This window comes from Eutrigla gurnardus (genome assembly GCF_963514095.1).
Source record: "Eutrigla gurnardus genome assembly, chromosome: 6".
Taxonomy (NCBI): Eukaryota; Metazoa; Chordata; class Actinopteri; order Perciformes; family Triglidae; genus Eutrigla; species Eutrigla gurnardus.
This window is the reverse complement of record NC_139920.1, coordinates 16913948-16938913: the sequence shown is the minus strand read 5'-3', so window position 1 is coordinate 16938913 and position 24966 is coordinate 16913948. Positions and strand designations below refer to the sequence as shown.

General features: G+C 43.3%; 1 protein-coding gene across 2 annotated transcripts in view; it reads right to left on the bottom strand.

Moving 5' to 3' along the window:
* dennd1b (DENN/MADD domain containing 1B) overlaps positions 1 to 24966 on the bottom strand; it is a 110244-nt gene that overhangs the window by 23659 nt on the left and 61619 nt on the right. For both annotated transcript variants that reach the window (XM_084010665.1, XM_084010666.1), the window contains 5 exons: positions 24465 to 24575; positions 16883 to 16983; positions 14703 to 14748; positions 13070 to 13171; positions 4030 to 4155 (listed from right to left, as the gene is read on the bottom strand). In XM_084010665.1, coding sequence (XP_083866791.1) covers positions 4030 to 4155; positions 13070 to 13171; positions 14703 to 14748; positions 16883 to 16983; positions 24465 to 24575 — 486 coding nt within the window. The remainder of the gene's footprint in view (positions 1 to 4029; positions 4156 to 13069; positions 13172 to 14702; positions 14749 to 16882; positions 16984 to 24464; positions 24576 to 24966) is intronic.

Sequence of the window (24966 nt, the reverse complement as noted above, 5' to 3'; positions counted from 1 at the left end):
TCTTAAAAAAAAAACAGAAAAAGAGTCTAAACGAGAGGCAGGAAGGAAAGAGTAAGGATCAAAAAAGGAAGAGCATAAAAAAAATATGAAAACAGTCGTCTTTAAAAGCGTTCCCCTGGAAGAGAGCACAAGATCTCCCCTGGACTAGAAGACGGTGTCCCAGTAAACTCCCCAGCACTACACATGAACACACTAGCACATTATTACCATTTCTTACATCATGTGTGTTGGCCTGTGAGCTATAGACACAGAGGATGACAACAGAAGCACTGCCGGCCAATCACACGCAGCCCTGCAGTCATTTCCAATTCATGTTTTCTCATAATTAACATAATTCTCACATATTTCAATGATGCTCTAAATTCTTGCAGTGTGAAACAATGTGCTTTGTCTGTTCCATGCTATGAGCACAGTGGCACATAAAAACAACTTAACAACACCGGAGACTAACTGCATTTTCTTTCCGAGGACGGGGCAGATGATACCAGTGGCCCAAATTACATCACAGGAATGCTGCTCCACTTACATCACGAAAAGTTTTTAAGGCGCGTTCTCTCGTAAAGCAGCTTGTTGTAGTTTAATAAGCTTTTGCCGTTTCGGCTGCAGCTAAACAAAACCGAATAACACGCTGAGAGTAACGACTAACTGCTACTGAAGAAAACCTCGACTTTAAGACTCTGTGTGCACATCGGTATCCAACAAAATCATTTCATTAAGACAGGCCTGCGAAAGGAAGAGCGCCACAGTCATTTGATCCATTTTAAGAGAGTCACCAAGGTAGCCTAGCACAAAAAAAGGATGACAACTTCCAGTTAAAGGTGTAATAAACTAGGTATTTAATGGATGTAGTCAATAAAGATGAATGATTTAGTGGGACATATTTAATCTCCGAGACACACTATTTGTAGAGAGGGCCATACATACTCACACCTGGTTCCCTCCACACCATAAACTTGACTTCAGCTGATAGGCGATCAGATATATCCACCATATATCCACCATATTAATCCGATAGTAAGGCGATTTTAACTAACTTACTATGAGACTAAAGATGTTCTTATAATTACCTCTAGAATCTGCACCCTATGTGCTTTTAGAGATGTTTCTGATGGAGCCCCATATGTCCTGTTAATCAGCTTCACGAGGGAGGAGGTCATTTTAGTTAATTAATTAAAAACTGGTTTGCAGTCTCTTTTCATGGATCTGATGGCCCACATCTATGTCCTTCATATGTTATGGATAGGGCTGCATCCAATGTCATTTTTACATCCGAAGCTTTGATTGGAGTTTTCAAATGAATATCTGTCGTCATATTTTCTGATGTTATCACCCTGAAAAATTAGGAAAATATAATTTTGTCTTATGTGCTTGCATAAATGTAATTCATACTGCTGAACGATTGCTGCTGGAACGCCCTGTTAATACAGATGTGTTTTTTTAAAAGTGAAAATGTTGTTTTTTGGAAGGCTAGACGCCGACTAATATCGATTAAAGCAGAATATTTTGTTGCATAAAAACATGTTGTGAATTTTGGAGACAATTACATTTTTTTTTTATTAAATTTGGCAGCCATACAGGTTACTGAATGAAGGAAGGATGGTGTCTGAAATGAATGACTAGTATTCATACAGGTTAGTTACATGTATGTCTGGTGGGAGGGGCAACAGACTATGCACATCCTCCCACCTGACTTGGCTTCATCACTGGTGGTGAAAACTAATTTGAACTGCTGTTTCAGGTCCTTTTTATTTTTTTTTGCCAGACACGTTCGGAGCTGGTGAGAAGCGCCGTGGGAGCGCCGACGCGAGCGGAAACTGATGACCTAAGTAATGCTTTTCTAATCAGCTGATTGCTTTTCAACTCATTATCATTTTCCAGTATTGTTTCATTTACAACTCAGCGAGACTCCAAAGCCAACGTCCACACCCCTCCTTCTGTCGAGGCATATGGGCATGTGAACCGCGGCGCTCGGCTCAGCTCTGTCTGCGAATATCTTTTCCTCATCTCGGAGCGAGAGAGACACTCCGCAGATATCAGGACGCCGCGAGCGTCATCAGTATGTTCACGGAAGCAGATGTGCAGTTTGTGCACGCTTATCCGTGTGCATGTATGTTAATGACGGGGATTTTATACCCATTCCTGTCTGGAAGAAAACATGGTGTGAGCGTACACACACAAGTACACATACACACAAACACGCACACACACACACACACACACACGCACACACACGCACACGCCGAGTCTCAGTGCTTGTGTCAGAGGGGAGGCAGTTTGTTCATATACTGTCTGTATACAGAGAAAAGAGAGACAGCATCAATAATGTAGCATCTTGACTCCGGGAGTCCACAAAGTCCAATTAATCTCAAAGCCAAAGGAACAAAGGCTTCGCTATTTGACAAACAGGACATGCTGTAGTTTGCTCTGCTCTGACTCAGACTTGATAAGCAGAGAAGATCCAGAAAAGAAGTGTTAGGGGGGGGCTTAGTAAAGGAGAGTAAAACACCAAAGGTGGCTAAAAGGGATCTTCAAAGGGAACGTCCTGACTCTTTTCACTTCCTCTGACATTTCACTGCCTCAGACAGGCCCACCTTAGCTCTGCACTCCACCTGAAAACACACCTTTTACCTTCAGTCAAAACTGCTCCCGTCTAACCAGGCTCCGCCGAAATTTCACTCAACTCACCCAAACTGGGATTGCTGCCGCCTGCTACACGTTTACTTTGTGAATATTTCATCCTGCTTGTGAATGAAAATACAATCTGCGGCCGTAATACATAATTATATTCCTGAGTAACAGTTCTTGTTTTTATATGCAATCCAACAGAGCATGAGTATTGTTGAAGAGTGGCAGATATAAATATTGTTTTGCGCCATTCCATTTTTTTTTTTATTTCAAGCCATTTTGTCTGTTTTGAATGAATATAGCTCACATTTTCCAGAAGATGTTCATTTCTAAACATTTTAGAATTGTCATCTCAGTTCCTAAAATTAGCCTAAAATGGCTAAACTACACAAAATCCGACACATTTGTTCCTAGAGATGAAAAATGTCCCATTGAAAACCATTGTAAATGCCATTTGTATCTCAACATAAACTAATGCATTCCTTTATGCTAATCTTTCCTTTTGGACTACTGGCTTTCCATTTAACAGTTTTATATTTGTCCATAAGGTGGCACTACTTTTTCCCATTTTAAGCATGCCGCAAAACTTCACTCTTTTTACTGTTTTCTGCGAGGGTGCCTCGCTACTGAAATGATAAGTGTGTGACGTCTTTGATGTTAGCAAATGGTGTGGGTGTGTGCCTGTATTGTTTGTTTTCGATAAAAACTTTGGAGTTATGTAAACATAAAGGGTTAAAATCCCCAAAACATAATTCATATTTGGTATGTATATGTCAGGCTGAAGTAGTTTTATAACACTGACTTGTTTAAAGTGGAAAAAAATACGAATTTATAGTATTTTTTACAGCACTTTTTGGGAAAGTGACATTTTCTGTACTTATGGACACGAGTGTAAAATTGTTTTTGTTTGTTTGAAAAAATTACAATGCATCAAAATCAATGTTGCTGGCAATCATTGACCCAACTCAGGGCCTCATAATAATAGTAATCAATTACTACTTGAAATTTGTTTTATGGAAATTATTGTTGTTTTTTTGGATAAAAAAAAAAAGTGGTGTTATGTAAACAAACTGGCCTAAAAAGGGTTAAAATCCTCAAAATATAATTATTTATTGGCATATTTGGTATGTTTATTTCAGGCTGAAGTATTTTTATCAGACCGACTCGTTTAAAGTGGAAAAAAATATTCATATATTATATTTACAGCACTTTTTGGGAAGGTGACATTCTTTATACTTCGGGACACGAGTGTAAGTTATTTTAAGGAACTCAACCAGATTAGCTCAAACACTGGATGTATGTATCGAGCTCTGGATGTTGTGAACAAGCATATATGCAAGAAAGCATCAGTCTAAAACGACACAGCAAGGTGTCTGCACAAGGTTAGTGAGTCTGGATCCTTACAGGTTTGTATCTGAGGGCATCTCTGTAGGATCCAAACAGAGCGGCCTGCGCTCTCAGGAAGGCCCTCGCCACACCACTTCCTGTCGCTGTCGACTGCTTCTTCAGCTTGCTCTTCAGAGAGGACACCTGGTGGCAAACATAAAGGAGAGAAGGTGGGAGAGAAAGAGAGAGGGAGACAGAATGTGAGGGGAAAAGAGAGAGAGAGAGGCGGGAGGGTGGAAAGGGAGAGATGGAGGGGTAAGTTAAATTATCACCTCTGAAATTGGTGGATGAGACAGCTAGCCCATTCTGGGTGTGAAGTATCACATTTGCAGGTCATCTCAAAAAAGGAAAGAAAAGAAAGGGAAAAGCTGCAGCCTTCCCTCCAAGCTTATCTGTTGTGCTGCTGGGAGCACCTGCTGCTTTGCTAATTGAGCAGAGGATGGGGAGGGGAGGGGGGTTGAGAGGGAGGGGACAGCAGAGAGGAAATGGAAACGCTTCCACTCTCACCCTCTCTCCACGCCGCCACCCCCGCTCTCCTCTCCATCACCTTCTCGCTTTTTCACTTCTCCCTCCATTTCTTACTCCTCCACTCTTTCTCTCCAGTCCTCCTGTCTTTCCCTCCTCCCCCGTCGGCTCTCCCAAACTCTCTCCAGAAAGGGACTCTTGACATAAAACGTCTTTAATTATCCCCCCCCCCCCCCTCTCCTCTCTCCTGGCTCTGTCTCCAGGACTCCAGGCGAGAGTGGAGGAGCAGCAGGCCTGAGCTTGTTTTAGGATGACAAAAGATTCACCCGGGCCACCGGGCCCCGGGGAGTTGGAGAAGAAAGTTGTCAAGAGGCTCTCCTCACCTGCTCAGCAGCAGTCTGACTGTGTTGTGGCAGAGCGAGGGGGAGGCAGAGACGGCGAGGGACCGCCGCTCGGCGTGTGGGCTGTGCCAGCGTAGCACAAAAGCACCACGTTTGATTGGCTTGAACGGGAGGTCTAGATTACTGGCTCACGATTTTAAAAAGGGAAAACCTATACATTTAACCTATGAAAAGTTTAGTTCCTCGCTCTATTGCTTTGCATTATTTTGTAGTGTTTATCATCATATAATAATCTAAAATGCCACAAACGATGCTTAATCTGTGCAACGCTGAGCCTGTGGTTGGGTTCATGGGCCGATGATGGCACAGCGCTCCAGGTAACACTGTTCTCCCTTCTTCTTTGTCACCACGCCGGGGTCTGAATATAGGGTGAGAAAAACTGACTGCACACGCAGAACTGTTAGAAGCGTGTTAAACAACAAGCAGGCTGCCTATTAGATTTAACACCGCACTATTCCACCAGTCCTCTTCACTCACCTCTTTACACAGTGCAACATTTTTTGGCTCCGTGTTCAGAGTGTGTGTCAGATGTTCTCGTGTTAATTGTCTGGCCTGTCCGCCTCTTTGAAGCAACATTTACAACTAGTTCTACACATACATATTATTAGTTTTAATGTAGCTGTATTTGTGGGCAGGAAGAAAGGGAATAATAAATGAAAGCTATGGGTTGGGGGGGGTTGGTGTCTCCCATTAAATGACCCCATTCCTTCTGTAATTTTGTAATTGTAATTTTGATCAGGTCTGCTTCCGTCAGATGTGGCCGAACGCATCACGCTGCACAGCCTTGGAGGCATATCGTGGTCTGGCGTCTGCAATTAGCCTATCTGGGAAAACTTCAGGGAGGAGAAGCGAAGTGTTAGCGCAGCTCGTACAGAGGACAGGCAGAAGAGAAACAGAGGCTGAGAGGGAGCGAGACAGAGAGAGTGGCAGTCTTAAACTGGGACAAAGACAAAACGAACAGCGTGAATCTCTCTCCCCTGGGCTTTTCTCACTCTCCACATCGTCCCCATGCTGCCACTGCAAATGCTCCCAGGCATCAAACAGGAAGTTTATCACGGTTAAATTAACAAGTGTCATCTCCATATTCACTCATTGTGCTAAATGCTTTTATGTTTATGTAAAGCCCTTTCTGGAATTAATATTTCATGTTTATGTGCGTTTTCATTGATTTTTTTCATCCTCGCGAATCATTAAACTGCCTTTTTTTTTTCGTGGGGGGGGGGGGGGGGGGAATCAAAGCGAACACAATGTCAGTCTAAGAAGGGGAGGCATACCCCAAAGACTGCCAGAGAAGACGGGATAGCAGCGGAGTTTACTCAGCACACACAGCAACTTTGAACGGGTGAGAGCACTGCAGTGGCAAACACTTTTTAATGAGGTGGGGACACAATCACTCGTGTTTTGTTACCCAGAGAAAAACGGGTGATAAAGCGATACATTCAACATTCCCCCCGTTTATTCACAAGGAGGATTAGCCACGGTGTGGTACTTAATTAAATTGTCACATATTACAAATATAGGGCATGACAAATACCGGGATATCGAAACCAAGCGCGGGCTGCGTTGCGCTTCTTCAGATATCAAACGCAAAAAATAAATGTGTGTTTAATAATTGGATATTGAATATGGCGCCTACGCCACAATCATCAGGTATGCCTCTGCGGTAATGGCTCTGTCAAACTAATTAACTTCTACAGTTTGAGTGAAGCTAACGAGATGCGTACAGGCATCAGAGGAAGGCCAGGCTCTACAGGTGATAACCCTATTTGGCAGTGACATTTTTTAGTGTAAAGTCACAGTGGCGGTGATGAGATCAAAGGCAGAGAGTCCCCCGTTGGGTCCAATTAGAAGTGTAGCATTGTACAGGGAAGGGGTGGCAGGAGGAGAGAGGGGAGTGGGCGGTTGGGGGAGAGGGAGGGAAAAAAAACTGTTGAGTTATGATATTCATAATCTATGCAGAGAGGCCTTTCCAGTACAGGTCTTCTCCCCATAGCTGTGATCTTTTCAATTTACATCAAGGGAAGATGGTCGGGGATGAAAGTGGGGCATCCGAGGCGCACAGCCCACAGAGGGCAGACATGGGGCCTCATTAAGACCCAGCCCAGCCAACCCCAAACAGGGTTTGAAATGCGTCACATAAAGAGCATGGGGTCAAAGGTCAGACATAGAACAGATCTCCATTTAACTCTCCAGCTGGAGATGGTAATTAGCAGGTGCAGTGATGATCCCTGCCTGACTGTAAGGGATGATACCACTGTAGGTGACACCGGGCATCTGTGTGAACGTGTGTGTGTGTGTGTGTGTGTGTGTGTGTGTGTGTGTGTGTGTGTGTGTGTGTGTGTGAGTGTGTGAGTGTGAGTGTGTGTGTGTGTGTGTGTGTGTGTGTGTGTGTGTGTGTGTGAGTACATGCGTGTGTACACACAGATGCACACGGTGTCAACCACAGTGCTATCATACTGAGGATTCACATCCATGTGTATCAAAATGTGTATTAAAAAAACTAATATTTTTAGATTTTTATGTATATTTGTTGTATAAAAATATCTCAAATCTGATAAGGAAAGGCAAGTAAGAGATGAAATATGATGTTACATCTACTAAAACCAATTATTGTAATTGAATCACTTAATGCTGTGCATGACAACACGCAATGCACACAGTGCTCATATAATCAGTCAGAGCACACAGCATATGTAACCTGGTCACGGCTGTTAAATAACTGACCATATTAACACAAAACATGATAAAAGGAAGAAGCCTGTCTAAAAATTTGTATATATACTACTTTGTAAATGCAAAAAAAAAAAAAGAGTTACTCATAAAACTCTGAATATATATTTAGAATTTCCCTCTAAATTTTCACAAGAGCATAAAAACCCTCCTAAATAACGACCCTGACACTTGTCTGTTGTTAAAAAAAAAAAAATAAAAAAGTTGGGTTTTCTTCTCACAAAAAAAGAATGTTTTGTTTAAGATTCTGTCCAGGGAAAGAAAGCCACGGGGACGCAATTAAAGAACTACAAAGAAAAAAATAGTTATGAAAATCTCCCACTTTCTTTTGATGTGCTGCAGTCTGAACTGTACACACACACACACACACACACACACACACACACACACACACACACACACACACACACGCACACGCACACACAGAAATCAGAACAAAGACACACGGAGGACCGGCAAATACTCTCAGGCGCACGCATACATGTGCACAATGAGCATGTTAACGTGCAATCTATGAAATTCATTCATTCGCTCAATTGCAGGCAAATATTAACTATTTTCCGGTTAATTTATTTTTAAACCAACCTCTATTTTCGGTCTTGCGGCAAATTGCGCAATAATGGGCATATCACTTAAGTTAATGGGGTGGAGTTTACTCCAATCTCTCATAACTAACCACATATGATCACCCACTTCTCTTTGGTATGGCAAATATATTTGGCATGAAATATTATGGATATTAAATTAGCGAAATGGTGTGATGAAATAAATATGTAAAAACGGAGAAAGACTGAAATAGACAAACTATTAAGGCACTTAGTGAGAGATGGAATTATTAGTCATTCAGCATGTTGATGTGTTGTTTAATATATACAATACAATAGACCAGTCAAGCAAAAATGAAAAGAGTGAGAAAGCAAGGGGGAGAAAAATAGTGTATCTGTGTGTGTGTGTGTGTTTTAATAGGGCTATCTCATTGCCATGAGACTCTCCCCGGTGTGGGGTTACTTTGTCAAGCTGACCTCTTATAGCAGCTGAGCGGCTGAGTTTTGCATACATAATTAACTACAGCTAAATGTCATCTCTCACTTCAATAACTAACGCAGTGGGTGATGCTGCTCTCTCTTTTTGACTCCTAATCCAGAACGAACCGCCGGCACAACGAGCACGTGAAAATGAAGTGCAGCTTTTAAACTCCACATGAGCAAACGAAGGGCTGTAACACCGCGGAGAAGGAGCGTACGCACGGTTCAGCACCAACTAAAACAATCAAGAGGCTGCAAAGTCATCTTTTCAAATGAGCTGATATCGACACTTGCAGTTAGCAAAGTCCAGACTCGATAACAACAACAATAACAACAACAACAACAACAACAACAACATTGAGTATGTTGCTGTTATAGGTTGCAGGGGGTGAGACGGGTTCTGGTAAAGTGTAGTATGTAACTGAGGTGGAGCAACCACATTCCCAGGACTGAGCTAACGTCTAGTTAGTGCTGCATGTGAGGGGCTTTACTGTAGGTGGCTACGCTATACTGGGAAGACGCCAGTGAAATGAAACACACTTGGCTGTAATCTAAACTGAAAAATGGGGGAATCTGGCGGACATATCAAAAAAAATCTGTGAGTAGCAAAAGTTTACTCCTGAACTAGATCTGAATGTCATGGATGAATATCACTGATCGACGATGTGTAGGCGTCCCTGCATGTGTGTGTGTGTGTGTGTCGGTACATCTGCATGTGTGAGCGTCTGCCTGCTGTCGTAGATGACGATGTCGATGTTGTTTTTCCGCGAGCATCGGAAACCGAACACCAAATTAAAGCCGCGATGTTTGATTAAGTGTGCCAGGTGATCTCAGGAGAGGCGCGCAGACACAACCTCAACCCCCACATTCATTTGTAAACCTCCAAATGCGGGCTTGAAATACAGGAAGTGGGAGTGTACGCTGTAAATTTCTCCCTTGATTGGGAATACAAATGATCAAATGTATAAAGGCTAGGAATGTATGGGTACACGGTGTCAGCAAAGCAGCGAGAGGCAGAGAGGAGGAGAATAGAAGGAATTAGGCTGTGATGTGAGAGAGAGAGCATCTGAAAATAAAGATGTAAGCTGCATTGTAGCACCTCACCTTGAATACGTGGCACGGAGGCACAGAAAGAATAATATATGAAAAAAAAAAAAAAAAAATCATCCCATCATTGGTTTGAGATCAATTGCCGGGATCAAATAAAAATCTGATTCAGTCACATACTGTTTGTTTTCAGAATTAACAGACTCCTAATTCGCTATTCTTGGATACTTTTAATGACTAGCATGGTAAACAGCTCCGCCAACCAAAAGCCAATTATAACTTTATCAGCACAATCTCTGCGTGGAAGAGGAACTGTGGATCTCAGAAAGAGAAACAAAAATACCTTGATCTTCCAGGGAAAAATGTTTTTTATTGAATATATCTTTTCACTGTGCTTGTCAACACATTGATTTTACTGACACGAGTGCAGTCTCTCTGAGATTAATATGATTTATTAATGTGTAAAAACTATTGAAACTTTCAGTTCAACTTAGGTAATCGTAAAATATGCAAAATCCTGCTAAAAAAAATCACTCAATGTAAAATAAATAAAAAAAGGATATTTTTCTCTAATAATATCACATTGTCTAAAATAACAGTCATAACACAAAAGCTCAAACAAGAACAAAAAACAATATTTGATCTGCCTTATTTTTTATACAAAGATACACTGGTTAAAATAGAAAAATGTTTGGAGTGACATTTTTAATAAGTACTTAAAAAATTGTACAGGGAAAAAAGTTATTATTTTACTGCCACTGTCAAAACATGCTGTGTGCATTTAAAAAGACAAACAAAGAGAAAAAAAGCAATTAATGCGGCAACTTTTGATTCATGTGACATTTCCAATTTAAAATATGTCAAACGTTATTCTCAGAAGATTGTCGCATCCTTTTTTGACCCGTTACCAATTACAAGGTTATTCAGATCTTTCCTCTTTCTGCTAAACGGAACCACTACTGGCATGGTAGCATTTGTAATAGTCAATAAATCAAAAATATTATGTGTGAAGTTGCGGGGAAAGACCATTAAGAGGCGGGCACTAGTGGAGCGGGTGTAGGGGTTCTGTCTGAAAGACGGCGGCTAATTCAGGACAACTGTGAACTCTGAACCTGCTAAAAGCACGGCCACTGGTCAGCCGAGCCACGTAATGGAGTCCACATGTGCCGGCAGCCTGCGTCGCCGTAATTAAACAGATCTCTAAAGGTTTGCTTAAATCAACATCGAGTGCTTTGTTTTCACTCTTCGTTGAGACTTACAAAGACGCACGCACAAAAAACTGCCTGTGGCCTTCACCTTTTAATCCATTTCATGCTTTGTAAATTCATACAAAGTGATGCTGGGCTTTTAAAGTGAGAATAATCATTACTTCATAGGACTCAGGGCTTCAGTTTCACGCTGAATAAAGCCAGAGTGTTAAGTAGCCAAAGTTACAGCGAGAGCCGGGGAGAGACGGAGAGCGTTTTAATAGCTCCGAGACGACGCGCCGCGGCTCAGCCCAGGCAGAGAGTCGCTCAGCATTAATCAAATTTTCAGGCCTCTGTTTGACAAACTGAACAATGCCTCAAACATCTCCTTGTGTGTAAACACAAACATCAAATGCCATGTGGCATGTCCTCATCACTAACAAGCAAACTAACAAGAGACCTGGAATTCCACTCAATTAGTACCTGCTCGCTTCCTTATTAATCTACTAGCCCCGGTGAAAAGATGAGAGGAGACAGGAGGGGGGGATGTATCGGAATAAAAATAACAACAACAATTTGTTGTAATAAATAAATTAATGCCAGTGAGGTTTCCGTTTCAGGTGGTGTAATTTGACATGATATGCAGGCTATGTTCTGTCATTAGTAAGGAAAAATGGTGAGTAGGGGATCAAAGCGAAAAAGGCTCTGAGCCTGCCACTTAATTTATCACACGGCAAAGACAAAGGCTTTTCTCTCTGATTCTGTCGCTTTTCAAAAGCCCCGACTCCTTTCTATGACAAACTCGGTTTGCAATTTAATTTAGGGCTTAAGTCCCTGGGTGTCGAGACGCTAGCTAGCAGGCAGGAAGTGAGAAGAAGGCACGGTAGCCAGACAGGCACACAGGCGAAGATGCAGGGGAAGCAAACAGTGGGTGCAAGAAGCGTCCATGCCGGCGGTAAGTGCTGTGAGACAGAGACGAGGACGCAGACAGGTGTCATAAATCTCAAGCAGCCAGGCAGTAAGGCAGGCGATGAGGCAGGCAGGCAGGCAGGCAAACGGGCTAAAAAAGTAGGCAAGAAAAGTGTATGAAATATAGGAAGAGGTGGCACCGTCGCAGGTTGTAAAGAGACATTAATGCACACGAGCAGTCACAGTAGGCTGAGCGGCGCTAAATCAGGAGAACCAGAGGAGTGTGGGAGGGGGGAGAAGGTCTGGAGTCTGTTAGGCAGTGGATTGAATTATATATTGCGGGTAGGGCAGGAGTCCAGTAGGCGGGCGAACCTGAGAATATACTGTTAGCGGTGTGGGTAATAGTGCGTCAGCAGCCTCAGCAGGCCTCAGCGCCTCACAGAGGAGCTTTAATACATACATCCAGCCAAGCAGCGAAACAAACTGATAACTACTTGGACAAAGACGTGGAAGACAGCCACGTGAGTTGTTCTCTGCTTGTATGTGTGTATATAAGAGAATGTGTGTGTGTGTGTTTGTGTGTGTTTGTGAGTGACCCTGACGCCGTGGCGATGCTTCCTGTAGCACTGACCGGCGTCAGCGCTCCGTTAATTAAAGAGACGATGCACTGGCAGGTGGCTTCACTGCCCACACTGGTAATTGGCCCCCTTCTTCCCACTCTCTCCCCCCTAGAAAATCACCCATCTCTGCCTTTTGCTTTTCTCTCCTCTGCCTTGTTCCCTCCTCCTATCTCCCGCTCTCAGAAACGTGCCAGTGGGCAGGCAGAAATGCAAGACTTTGTGAAATAATGATTAGAATGGATGGAGATGAAGGGAAGGGAGTTGCACATTTTCCCACAAGCCTCTGATGGTCGGGGAATGCTGTTCGCCTTCAAGCGTCATACGACGCGACGGGAGTTTACTTTAGACAGCCACAATCTGAGGAGCCAGTACTGCAGTCATTAATGATGTGGGGAGGGGACCGAGCTACACTTTGACAAGTTTCTGCATGTGTATGTGTTTGTCTGTGTGTGTGTGTTTGTGTGTGTGTGTGTGTGTGTGTGTGTGTGTGTGTGTGTGTGTGTGTGTGCACGTGGGTGTGGGACTCGGTGTGAATGAGGAAAAAGCTAACTTTCTGTGTGTCATGTGTAATGAGACAATAAAGGTTGAGAAGCTGTAGAAGGTGTGTGTGTGTGTGTGTGTGTGTGTGTGTGTGTGTGTGTGTGTGTGTGTGTGTGTGTGTGTGTGTTTCTCACCACGTCACTGGGAAGGTTGTGCAGGTCATCAAAGGGACTCTCCAGGGTGTTGGTGTCCACATTGAGAATAACCACATCCTCCAGTGATCGACTGCGTACTCTCTAAACGGGGAAATGGCCGGTGTTAGCAGCCACAGTGGTTTAAAACAACTCTAACCATCATCTCATAATGTAGAAACAAACCTTCATCACAAAATGTCAACTTCTGCACACAGTAGTTCTTATTATATTAACAGTTCAAAAAATATATTTTTCACTTTTACATAATAAAGAATTTAAGCATTTGTTTGTCTAAAATCTCACAGCAATTAATTTATATTTGGTATTGAAAATGGTAAGAATCATGTATGCTTTACATTGTAAAAAAAAAAACAAAGAGCCCAAGAATATAGTTAATTAAGCAAAGTTGAAGTTTGAAAAGGGGCCCAGGTGTGTCTCCTAGCGACAAAGTCATTTCTGTACTGAAGCTCCAGGAAGGGAGAAAAGCACAGCGGTCACATTTAAAACCACACTGTCATCACACTCCTTTACGATTAACGATGAAATACGGGGAGTAAAAAAAAAAAAATATATATATATATATATATTAGAACATCTTTACTGTAACACAAACCCGCTCACAAAATGAAGAATGGCACCGAGAGGAAACATTTGGATTGCGCAAACATTTTCCACAGCACCAAAACGTCATGCATCAACAACAACACAGTTGATGCTGTGCTGTGCCGTGTGCATTCTGATGGCGACAAATTCAAACTATTATTTCAGCGTGGCGCAGGATGCAGGCAGGTGTGTGTGTGTGTGTGTGTGTGTGTGTGTGCAGCATAGTATGTGAATTTCTAGTTTGTCACTTTCGTGACAGCCTGTGCAGTGGAGGCTCACATGCTGATCTGGACTAATTATGTAGTGGCGGAAAGGAGGTCTGTCACGGATGCAGAGTGTGATAAATACTGCCACTGCTGCAACTGTCAGACAAATATCACATGCGCACACACACACACACACACACACACACACGCGCGCATTACAAACATATGCATTTGCACAATTACACACACGCAAACACTTACGTACTAACACTTACACACAAGTGCAAATGCGTGCGCGCTTGCAACATGCATTCACACACAACAGCGGCGCCGGTGACGGCTTGCCCCCCAACCAACACAGGTTTTAACAATGAAGTAGAAAAGCTCTTTGTTCGCCTTTTCTGCCTTTTCTCTCCCTGTCTTTTGTTTTTCTCGTTAAGAATGCACAAAAGCAAGACAGGGAGATAAAGACGAGAAAACATTCCGTCGATTTTTTCGTATTCAATGTGTTGGAGATGCCAATAAATTTGCCTTAAAGAAATGTAAAAATATTTTATAACATTACGAGGATAATTCACCCAACAAGGTGAAGCAGTATAAAACTGACCATACATACATAGATAGGAGGAATTGACTATATACAATAATATTTTCTGAATATTTTTTCTTTTTTTTTTAAAAATCCACTGAAATTCATTAAAAATGTATATGAAATCAGGAAACATCACCATTTAAGTTTTCACAAAGATACATTGATTTATAATTATGTACATACAGTATAATGATGTACATTTATTTGCACACACACAGATTAAGTAACGTACCTCCAGCAGACTAAGATGAACTCCCACAAAGTATGGCATAGGGGCACTGTTGATGGAGAGAGGAAAACAAAGCTGTGAGCAATATCAATATCAGATGGGAACACGCAGTGTAGACATATCTAGTACACGATTCAAACACCCATCTGAATAAGTAAAGAGCTTAATGTTAAGGGTATTCTTTGATTAACAGAAGAGTCCATCTACAGAAATGTATTCAGTAACTACGTTGATATTGGATTCAATATTTATTTATCATGAATTTGGTGCTTTTCTTTGTGCGGTTATATAATTGTAAACTTACTGTTAGGGATTGGGATCTGAAGTCATGACCTGGCTTTACTGAACTTTTTTTTTTTAATAAATAAATACCTAAATATACTGAATGATGAAAGCTAAGAACTCTATTTAAAGTCAAATCTAATGTATCAAGTGCTAAATGATGTAGAGCTACTGTGCTGCAACAAACGTGCACTGGATGCATTAAAATTAACTGACTTCACATGAGAAAACATAATCGGAACATAACCAATTATCACCCATAGGTTATTTAACCCAATCATATCACATGTAGGGCAGAGACGTCGACTTAACAATTATTTTCCCACGAATGTCCATGACGCTCAAAATGAGAAACAATTAGATCAACTGGTGTGTGACAATTCTATAAAAGTAGTTACAAGCACAAATAACAAACATCTCCTTCATTGTGGGACTTGATCCTTGACTTGTTGCTTAAAAAGTAAAAATGTGGTTCAAATTTTTTTTGTAAATGATGTCTCAAACTTCCACCCTCAGCTATAAGTAAACATCACATAACCTGGCAAGACACCACAGAAAAATACTGAGGATACTAATGCGACAACTATTATATTATTTTACAAAATAACCATCTTAAAAATAACAACAACAAATGCTTTTGCAAGACATTTTCAACGAGTTTTCCTTCAAATTAAATGGTAGATTCAGAAAGTAGAGAGACTTGGAACGCTACCTGAAAAGCTAAAAAAGTGTCAAATGTTTTCGTTTACCCCGAAAAAACATCTGCTTTGCACCGTTATTATCATGTCATTCTACTTTTATGCGATATTTATCATCCTATTGAAAGTTGGTGGCAAGGAAAGGCTGAATCATAGAGTGCGTTTCCCATCCGCCAAGATGAGTAAAACCAACAAAAAAAACGTCAAATAATAGAAACCATTTTTATGATGAGGTTTACAGAGGGAGCAATAATCGGATAGCTTTGGGTGAGTGTGTTCCTGGCCAGGATGATTCAGAAGCCACAGGCTTGTAATCAACTTAAAGCAACAGCAAAACAAACAGCAGGCCTGTAGTTCTGAACTTCAGCCGCTGTGTTATGAATATACTGGCTTTCACACACACACACACACACACACACACACACACACACACACACACACACACACACACACACACACACACACACACACACACACACACACACACACACACACACACACACACACACACACACACACACCACCTAATACAATTCCGCTTTCTAATCGGTGCATGGAGGACACCCCTGTGATTAAATAAGATAATGATGAGCCTTCACAGAGTGTTGAAAATCACATTTTACTGTCAGTGATAAATCGCTTTTGTGAGGCCGTCGTGTCCCTCATGGTTAAGGCGCTGTACTGCATGCGCTATGAGCAACGCTTCAACCAGAAATATCTCCTTTTACATCAGCTGATTCTCGGCTTTATTTTTATATGTAAATATCTGCGAGTTGATAAGAGCAGTCGACGCGTTTCTCCTGCTCGCCCGTTCGGGTTCCCATCAAGTCCGTTCAGATTTGTCGGATTCGAGTTGAATGGGTGGTAATGAACCCCTGAGAGGGCTAAGATGATGAGAGCGTGATGTTAGCACTGGCATGAAATATGGAGCAAGGTGATCCGGGTCGTTCGTTATGTCGAGGGGGGCCCACACAGGCGAGAGAGCGCGCACCGAGAGGAATCGTGAGAACGACTGGTGGGAGAATGTGTGAACATGTGTGTCTGCACTTTTTTTACACCAAGGTTCTCGCGGCAGAGCTTGGTGCACGACCGGCTCGCGTGGCGCGGCGTGCGAGTACGTGCGTCAGGTGTGTAAACATGTATAATGATGATCCTGATGGTGTGTTTGTGTACGTGTGTGTTTCAGAAGGTGGTCATTCTTACCAGCAGTAGTCCAGAAGATGCGGGGGCAGTACAGGGATGAAGATGTGCTGCCAATACATAGGAAAGAGCAGAGCAGCTGCACCGTGGACACATGCAGTTAACTACAGAGGGAGAGAGAAGCGACAAGCTCAACACCACCATCCGAGGCACATAAAGTTAGACAAGCAAAGGCACTTCTACGCTGTGTGTCACAGAAAATAAACTGCAACAAGTAAAATAAAAGTAAAAATCAGTTTGAACTAAATACACTTCTTGTCTACATTTCTACAACTTATTCAAGCAAGAGAACCAAAGCTGTATTTCCTTCTGGACAATATCCCTGTTTATTAAAAAGTGCGATCGAGGTTGCTGCCATGGTGATGCTTTGTGTTGATGCGCATAAAATGCATTTGATTTCATTGTGTTAGCCTTTAATCTTGCTCACAAACAAGAGCCCCTCAGAAAAAGAGAAAAAAAAAAAAAGGTGGTGCACCGACATGTCAAGTGCTGTTGTGATGAACACGACCTGCAAGCTATGTAGGAGGAAGAGAAGAACAGAGTGAAAGCTGGAGATCAACCAGCTGATAGGAGCTTTGCCTTAAACACATGACAGAAACACAGCAGAGGAGAGACTCGCTGATGAGGAGGTGAAAAGGAAAGGAAAGACTGACACCAAGAAAGGAAACATGAAACCATAGTGATTCACCAGTGAAGGGTCATCACCGCAATAATATTGCCCTTTTGCACAGACTGCATTGAGGCATTTTAATAAAAAAAATAATAATAATGCAATGCACAAATTCAGAAATGAGAGCAAATACAAGCTCAGTGTTCATAATTAATTTTTCAATTCAATGTCAAAGAGAGAATTTTGCTGCGACCTAAAATACTTCAACTCGTATGACCAAGAAATTAAAGAGAAAATAAGAAAGAATCACATGGAGATGGCATGCCTGTTCAAAAGGAGCTCCACATTGTCAAACCAACATTACACATAAAATTAAACTCATTGTCTCCCACCGTCTTAAACCCCCCCCCCCTTGACATCCCATCTCATGAAAACCCAGCTATAGTAATGACCTGTAACACCCACACTGAGACACAGACACAGCAGGAGAAAGAGGCGTTAGCTCATCCCCCAGATTAAAATAACATGATTAAATATGGAAAGAGAACAGAGGTCTGAGGGGCTCCTGCGGGACTTCATTAGGGCAAATTGCCAAAGAATGAAACATGAGTTAGCCAAGAGAGACTGCGGGCTAGGCCAATACCGCCGGGACCCTGGAGCAGCAGCCGCCGTTATACTGCTGCAGCTTCACAGTCAATGTGTGAAGCAGACACACACATCACAAACACACACACACACACGCTACTAACCGGAGACCCCGTGCTCGCTGACACACACAGTGTCACAATTGACCGGACGTAAACGGGCGACTGAAAACCACCGGAGGAAGAGGAAGAAGTGCCCCACCTTCTGAATCCACAAACATGAAGCCCATCTGAGAAGCTTCAAACAAAAAGTGTGTGTGCCGTGTTTGTGTGTCCATGTGCTTCCCTCCCTGTATGTTTGTTTTAACTACATTCATTTTTTATATCAGCTGCATAAAAAAAGAAAAAAAGAGGAAAAAAAGCCAATGATATTTTCTTTATTGTCTGTGCATTTCCCTCTTACACCCAGTCCCACAATAGTTTGGACTTAATCAACATTTAATTGGTGTCTTGCTCTGTGTATCTGCATATGCATATTTCCGCTGCCTGCCGTCTTCAAATAAAACAACAATGCCACGCTCCTGTCAGGATTAATTCCCCGGCAAACAGTTTTTTTTTTTTTTTTTTTTGCTAATTCTGAAAATAAATCAATGCCATGAATATTAATGTCAGAAAGTGAGGCACTTGGTGGAAGAGCTACTATCAAAAACCATCACAGCCTTCTCCCTTTATTTCCAAAGCGAGGACAGTAAGGGGCCATTAAATTGTGATGAAGAGAGGTCAGCGATCCCGGCTGCCGATATACATACATACAGACACACACACACACACACACACACACACACACACACACACACACACACACACACACACACACACACACACACACACACACACACACACACACACACACACACACACACACACACACACACACACACACACACACACACACACACACACAACAGGCGAGTGTATTCCTCCTCTGGGAGTGCGAGACAAGCCCCAGTCATTCGCCGGTACCAGGAGGTAATGGCATAGAACACCTCGCTAACCAACTCCAATTATCTCTACCAGGCCTCAAGGTGAGCCCCCCAACTGGCATGATTTACTCTCAGGTTGAAAGGGAAAACAGGAGTCTGTCTCTCTGCTTCTCTTCTTCTCAGGCTGGGTGGCTGGCTTGGGGGAGTTGGCCGAGAGGGGGGGGGGTTACTGAAACCAAGATAATGATTTATAAAGCATATCTCGATTTCTGTTTTCTGGTATTTGCTATCTCCAAAGCAAGTGGAGGTGGCAGTGTGCCTGAGATAAGGCAGTTGGAGGGAACTCCAGAGGAATAGTTCACATATTTGCTTCTCTAATTCAGCTTAATACAAAGTGCCGTGTCCTTGTTCAGGTTTTATAGCGAACAAGGCGGAAAAAAAGTAAGAGGAAGATAAATTGGGAAAAAAGAGAAATCGTACCCCTCTTTTTTTCTTCATTTAGAGGGGGGGGTGGGGGGGGGGGTTCACATGAGAGTGGGTCATGAGAGGCTAAGGCTGATAAAATATTTGCCAGGCTGATAAATAATAGATGAGTGGAGCCAAATGGCTTACACGCTCCACAAAAGACCTGGGTGCTTAATATTCCATTCAATGGAGAATCACAGATACAGTCCCCAAGAACAAATACAGGATTAGGTGCTGGGTCCAGTCCTCGGGGACCAGGGCTCTGCCCGGTAATGAGGGGCTGCCTGCCTCTTACACAGTGTGTGTGCGCATGGGTGTGTGTGTGTGTGTGTGTGTCCCTTCCTCTGAGAGAAGCTAACCGATTATACAGCGACAGCCTGCTTCAAAAAGCAGTCAAGGTCTTTGGTTCTGCCCTGAGAGCTTTTTTAGAGCGCTGTAGCCGAGACAGAAAGTGTCCACACACTAACACTGGTCTTCCAAGAGCCATTCAGCGGGACTAAAGGAAGGAGAGACAGAAAGAGATGGAGAGGATGAGTGAAAGTGGGAGAAGAAAAAGACGTGAAGAGGGAAAATTAGCAACGCAACTTTGAAGAGGGCAGCAATAAACCCTACAACACGGGGTCAACGTTGGGGTCAACTAACACGTCCCATTCCTACTATATGCTCAAGGTATATCAAGGTATACAGTAAATAATATTAAACGTCTCAGCATACCGTTTTTGCAGTTAATATACAGAAAATAATCAATATTCATTCATAACAATTTTATACTAACAGGAAATGAAACAATGCGTGTGCCGTTGATGTCAATCAAACTGGGGTTTGGAATGTACCAACTGAACTTCACAAACAGACATTTTTCTTTTCCTCAAAGATTTAATAGTTATTCTCTTTTCTGCTGTGTTCACAAAGCTGTTTTACCACCATCTACAATTTGTTTTAATACTTTCCAGCTGCGAGCAGCTCCCCCATTTCCTTTGGGCATTGCATTGTGGGAAAATAATGCCCAACAACAGCAGCTTTTTTAATGCACACTTGTTTGATAGACCGAGCTGTGTCACTCAGGCACCGTGAAATTACCACATACTTAAATCCTTCTTAGAAGTAGTATGAAATAGGGACACAGCTTATATTATTTTTTTTTTCCTGCAGGAAATGAACCAAAAAAAGGCTGAATTGCGTCACACATTCACACAATGAACAAAATCATGTTAATTATGTGGGCAGAAACAACAGCTCTATATTCCTATATCATCATATTCAGGTCAAATCTTCCCTCTACCTGCCCGAACAGCTACACAACCCTTCAACAGCCATGTTGCCTTAAACAGCCGGACCCACCAGAGACCTCAGATCTCCTCAACGCTGTAAGTCTGAGCTCTGCAGACTCTGTCAGTAAGCAGTGTGTTTCCACCTACACCATTCCTCTTTACCCGAGCAACTGGACATGTTCAAGTGAAACACAGACAGAACATGGAGCAACTGCTACCGCGGGGGCCTAGATACATCTCTCTCACACATTTTTCATATTAAACGGTAGTGTTATGGAGATTTTTTTAAGTGGACCGAGAACAGAACGCTCATTCCGTCTGCTTAGATACTCTTAGATGAGGGAATCCATCGCACATCGCTAAATTACAGCAACAGCGGAGTGCGAGACAAATAGCTGCTGCTGCAGGCAATGTAATTCAATTTGACAGGAGGAATGGTATCAACAAAGTCGCTCTTGACCTCTTCACACCAGCCTCAAACACTCATTTTGCCTCCACTAGCCTTTCCTTCCAACTCTGTCCCTACACACTCTCCAAATCCAATCCCCTCTCCTCCTTTCCCAGCCTCATTTCCATTCCAGATCTTCATTTCTTATTCCGTTTTTTCCTCCTCTCATCCTGCTGCCTTCTGTCCACTGCTACCTCTCCTTCCTTGTCGGCTGTTGCTTTAGCCCCTCCCCTGCACAAGAGTAAGTCACCAATTACCCGCGCTCCGCTTCTCCCTCTGTTGACAAACGCCGATGTCAGGCCCGGCACAACGCAGGTGTGCCACAAACAAGTAGGTGGCACGGGGAGCGAGGGAGAGGGCAAGCAGGACGACACAGGTAACAGCTAACGCCGGGCCTCCCACACACACACAGACACACACACCGAGCACACACACACACTGTCTCCGGCGCTGAAATACACAAGACATAAGGTCCAAACACCTGCGAGAGCAGAAGACGCGAAAACAGATGCATGCAAAAAGACACACAAACATTCGCGGTGCGCGCATACGCATTCACAAGTCAGACACATGGCAAGGGGCTGAGATAAGTCTATCGAGGAGAAGGATGTACCGATGTTCTGCAGACGCCCCGCGACAGAGAGTCACATTAAGACACCCGGGGAGAAGGAGGCGCAGTCGCAGAGACGGAGAGGTGTAGCGAGGATGAGTGAGAGACAGATGGACAGAAAATAATAATGTCAGTGAGGAAAGAATAACGGAGATAGAGAGAGAGTAGAGAGACGGAGAGAAGTCGGGGAAAGGGAGGAGAGGAAAAACAGAGGGAAAAGGCAGGAAACAGAGAGACAGCTGGCACTCTGGGGCATGGTGGATGGATAGTTCCTTGTTAGCATAGGCCTGACAGGCTGATGAGAGGGCTGCTGTCAGCCGGTGCCGGGGCCGGGGCTGTGTGAGTTTGGGCGATAGGCAGGGGCAGAGGCTGGGCTCGAGAGCTGGGGGGCCTCGGCAGATGAAAGACATGGAGGGTGGTGGGGCGATGGTGGTGGGGGTCCTCCCAACTGACTAGTTAGAGGAAGGGCCGATGCAGCCCTATTATACGGCCCTATGACAAGGCTGCACGCTCGGCTGGCTCCCGCCCCTGCGCCACCGCCGACCGGCCTTTTAAAACAGTGGTACCATTCACCTCCGGTCACGAAACAGCAATAAGTCAACTGACGCATTGTTGTAAGATCATGATTTATTCCTTTGCTGTTGGCTGCTTGCGAGACGCGCCGGCCATGTACCGGCAGACTGACACACTGGGTTCACCGGGGGCTATAACACAGGCAGCACCTAGAGCGGGCAGAATAAATGCAGCAGATATATGTGTGTGTGTGTGTGTGTGTGTCTTCCTCTCTCTCTCTTTCCAATTTCTATTCCCCGTTTTCTCTTTGCTTGGCTGAGAAGCTGGACAGGCGGAGGTGGTGAAAAGCAGCTGGATGATACTAACGATGCTACTAACAATACCTTCTCTCATACATCCTATATCTGCGGCAAGCAGACTATATAAATATTACCTGTCCATCCAGTGACTGATAACACTCGCTTTAACAAACATTTTTGACAAACTGACGTTAATTATATATTTCCCCGATGCTAAGGTATTTGATCGCGAGACAGTGGCATGTATAATGAGCTGTGCTTTTTTTTTTTTTTTGCAGCTAAGTATGTATACGCTGAACTAGCCCCGCTTACAGAATCATGGCAGCAATTTCCACTTGAACCAGGAGGTCATTCTCCCCAACAGCAGAAAATAACGCATCACAGAAGCCGTAATAACATCAGGCCTGCTCCAAATCCCAGTGGAGACGTGAAAATACCTTTGTACTGCAGTGCCTGACATATATCGTTACCCAACCCAAAACACCTCTCACTGAGGAAGATGGATGGATAGATGAGTGGATGAAGGATTGCAGAGGATAAAAGGTTTACGGAGGTAAAGGGCTGACGTTGAAGCTCTTAAAAAATCGTGTTGGCATAAATTTGTTTAAAAGAAAACAAGCCAAGATTAGTCTCACAGCTGCGGAAAAATATAAATCACAGACAAAATATCGCCCCCCCCTCCCCCCTCCTCTTCCTGCTCAAAAGAAAAACAGCTTCACCCTTGAGTCTGGTAATTTACGTGGTATAACCCTTGTGTCACAGCACAGTATGCAGCCTAGACCCTGAGCAGTGTGCTGCTGGTCTGAGGAGCTGAGGGGGAGACAGGTGATATTCTCCGAGGGCTGGGTAATTTTTTACAGCTCTTTCCGATTATAGCTCCTATGGGAGACCTTGGGTACCGTTCCCTCCAGCACCCATCACCACCCACAGGCCCCTCCGGCTGTTCAGTGTTCTGCAGCCTTGTAGATACCAAGGCAGGACCAGCAACACTACAGATACAGATAGGACTCGGATGACATCACTTCCCTCTCCCATCTCATCTGTCATAAACATTTGGCTCTGCCCCATCAGCCACATAGATAACAGGGGGAGGCTGGAATGAGGAACGGAGGGAGGAAGAGGGGAAGAAAGACCACGAGAGAGAGAGAGAGATTTCCTCCCTCATGCAGACAGACAGACAGAAGGGACTTTAAATTATGTGAGAGAGTTAAGACATGTAATAACGGATAATTTAAGGCCTTTCGGGCCATTAATGTGTTCCAGTTATAACACAAACAGTCAAACGTAATCTATCTTTAGTGTGGATTTCACAGCTTGACATGAGTGCAGGAGGCCTGGGCAAGGGGGGGAGGGAGTGGGGGGGCAGCCAGATCTGTAGCGTAGCTATGTCAGATATATATTCTCATCGTACTAATTACAGTTTGATATCCTGCTGGATTATTGATGAAGAGAATCATGTTCAATCTACCAAACGGCCACTACGTTTGAGCTATAGACTTCTTTAAGAGGGCAAATCGCTGTCTGAATTTCATATGAAGCCAAAAATAGCATCAGCGACTCTCCACCACTGGAAATTAACAACATTTTCACATATTATGAGACATTTTTTGGATGCAAGTGAGCTGCCAAACAAGAATCTATATATATATGACATACTGAAAACAAAAAGCATCACATTTTTTTGGGCTGAGAGCTTCACCACAACATGAATGAAAAGTCGCCCATCAAGTGGATGTTTGGTTAGTGACCTTGTGGCTGACAGGGCCGGGCTGAGAGAGCGACTGGGAAGGGAATGGACTCACAGTGCTAAGCTTGCTTGAGGTAATGATGATGCGCCGTTCGTGCAGCATACTGGCGTAGAGCTGGAGCATGTTGTTGACGTCCACGGCCACAAAGTACTCCGTCAGGTTCCTCTGGAGACGGACAGGGACAGAAGCATGTGCAGGTACGTGACAAACTGTCCTTGCTAACAATGAAGTGTCAACGCTACAGACGGTGATGGTGCCAGACTGGGCCAACTACTGACGGCAAAAGGACTTCCACTTCTGCACATGTTATTTTTGCAGTAACAAATGAGAAGAGAAACGTAGATCCAAACTATCTGATATAGTGAAGTTTTGTAAGATAAAGCTTGAATTTGTCAGATTGCTGTTTTGATCTGGTGTACCATGTCATAAAGACTCGGGATGCTTGATGCTTTAGATACAATTTGAATATGAAATTTTAAAAAAAGAAACATGCGTTCGGTGTGAATCCCCTAACGCCCATGGCAATCACTGAACTTCGACATTAAAGTACAAGCAC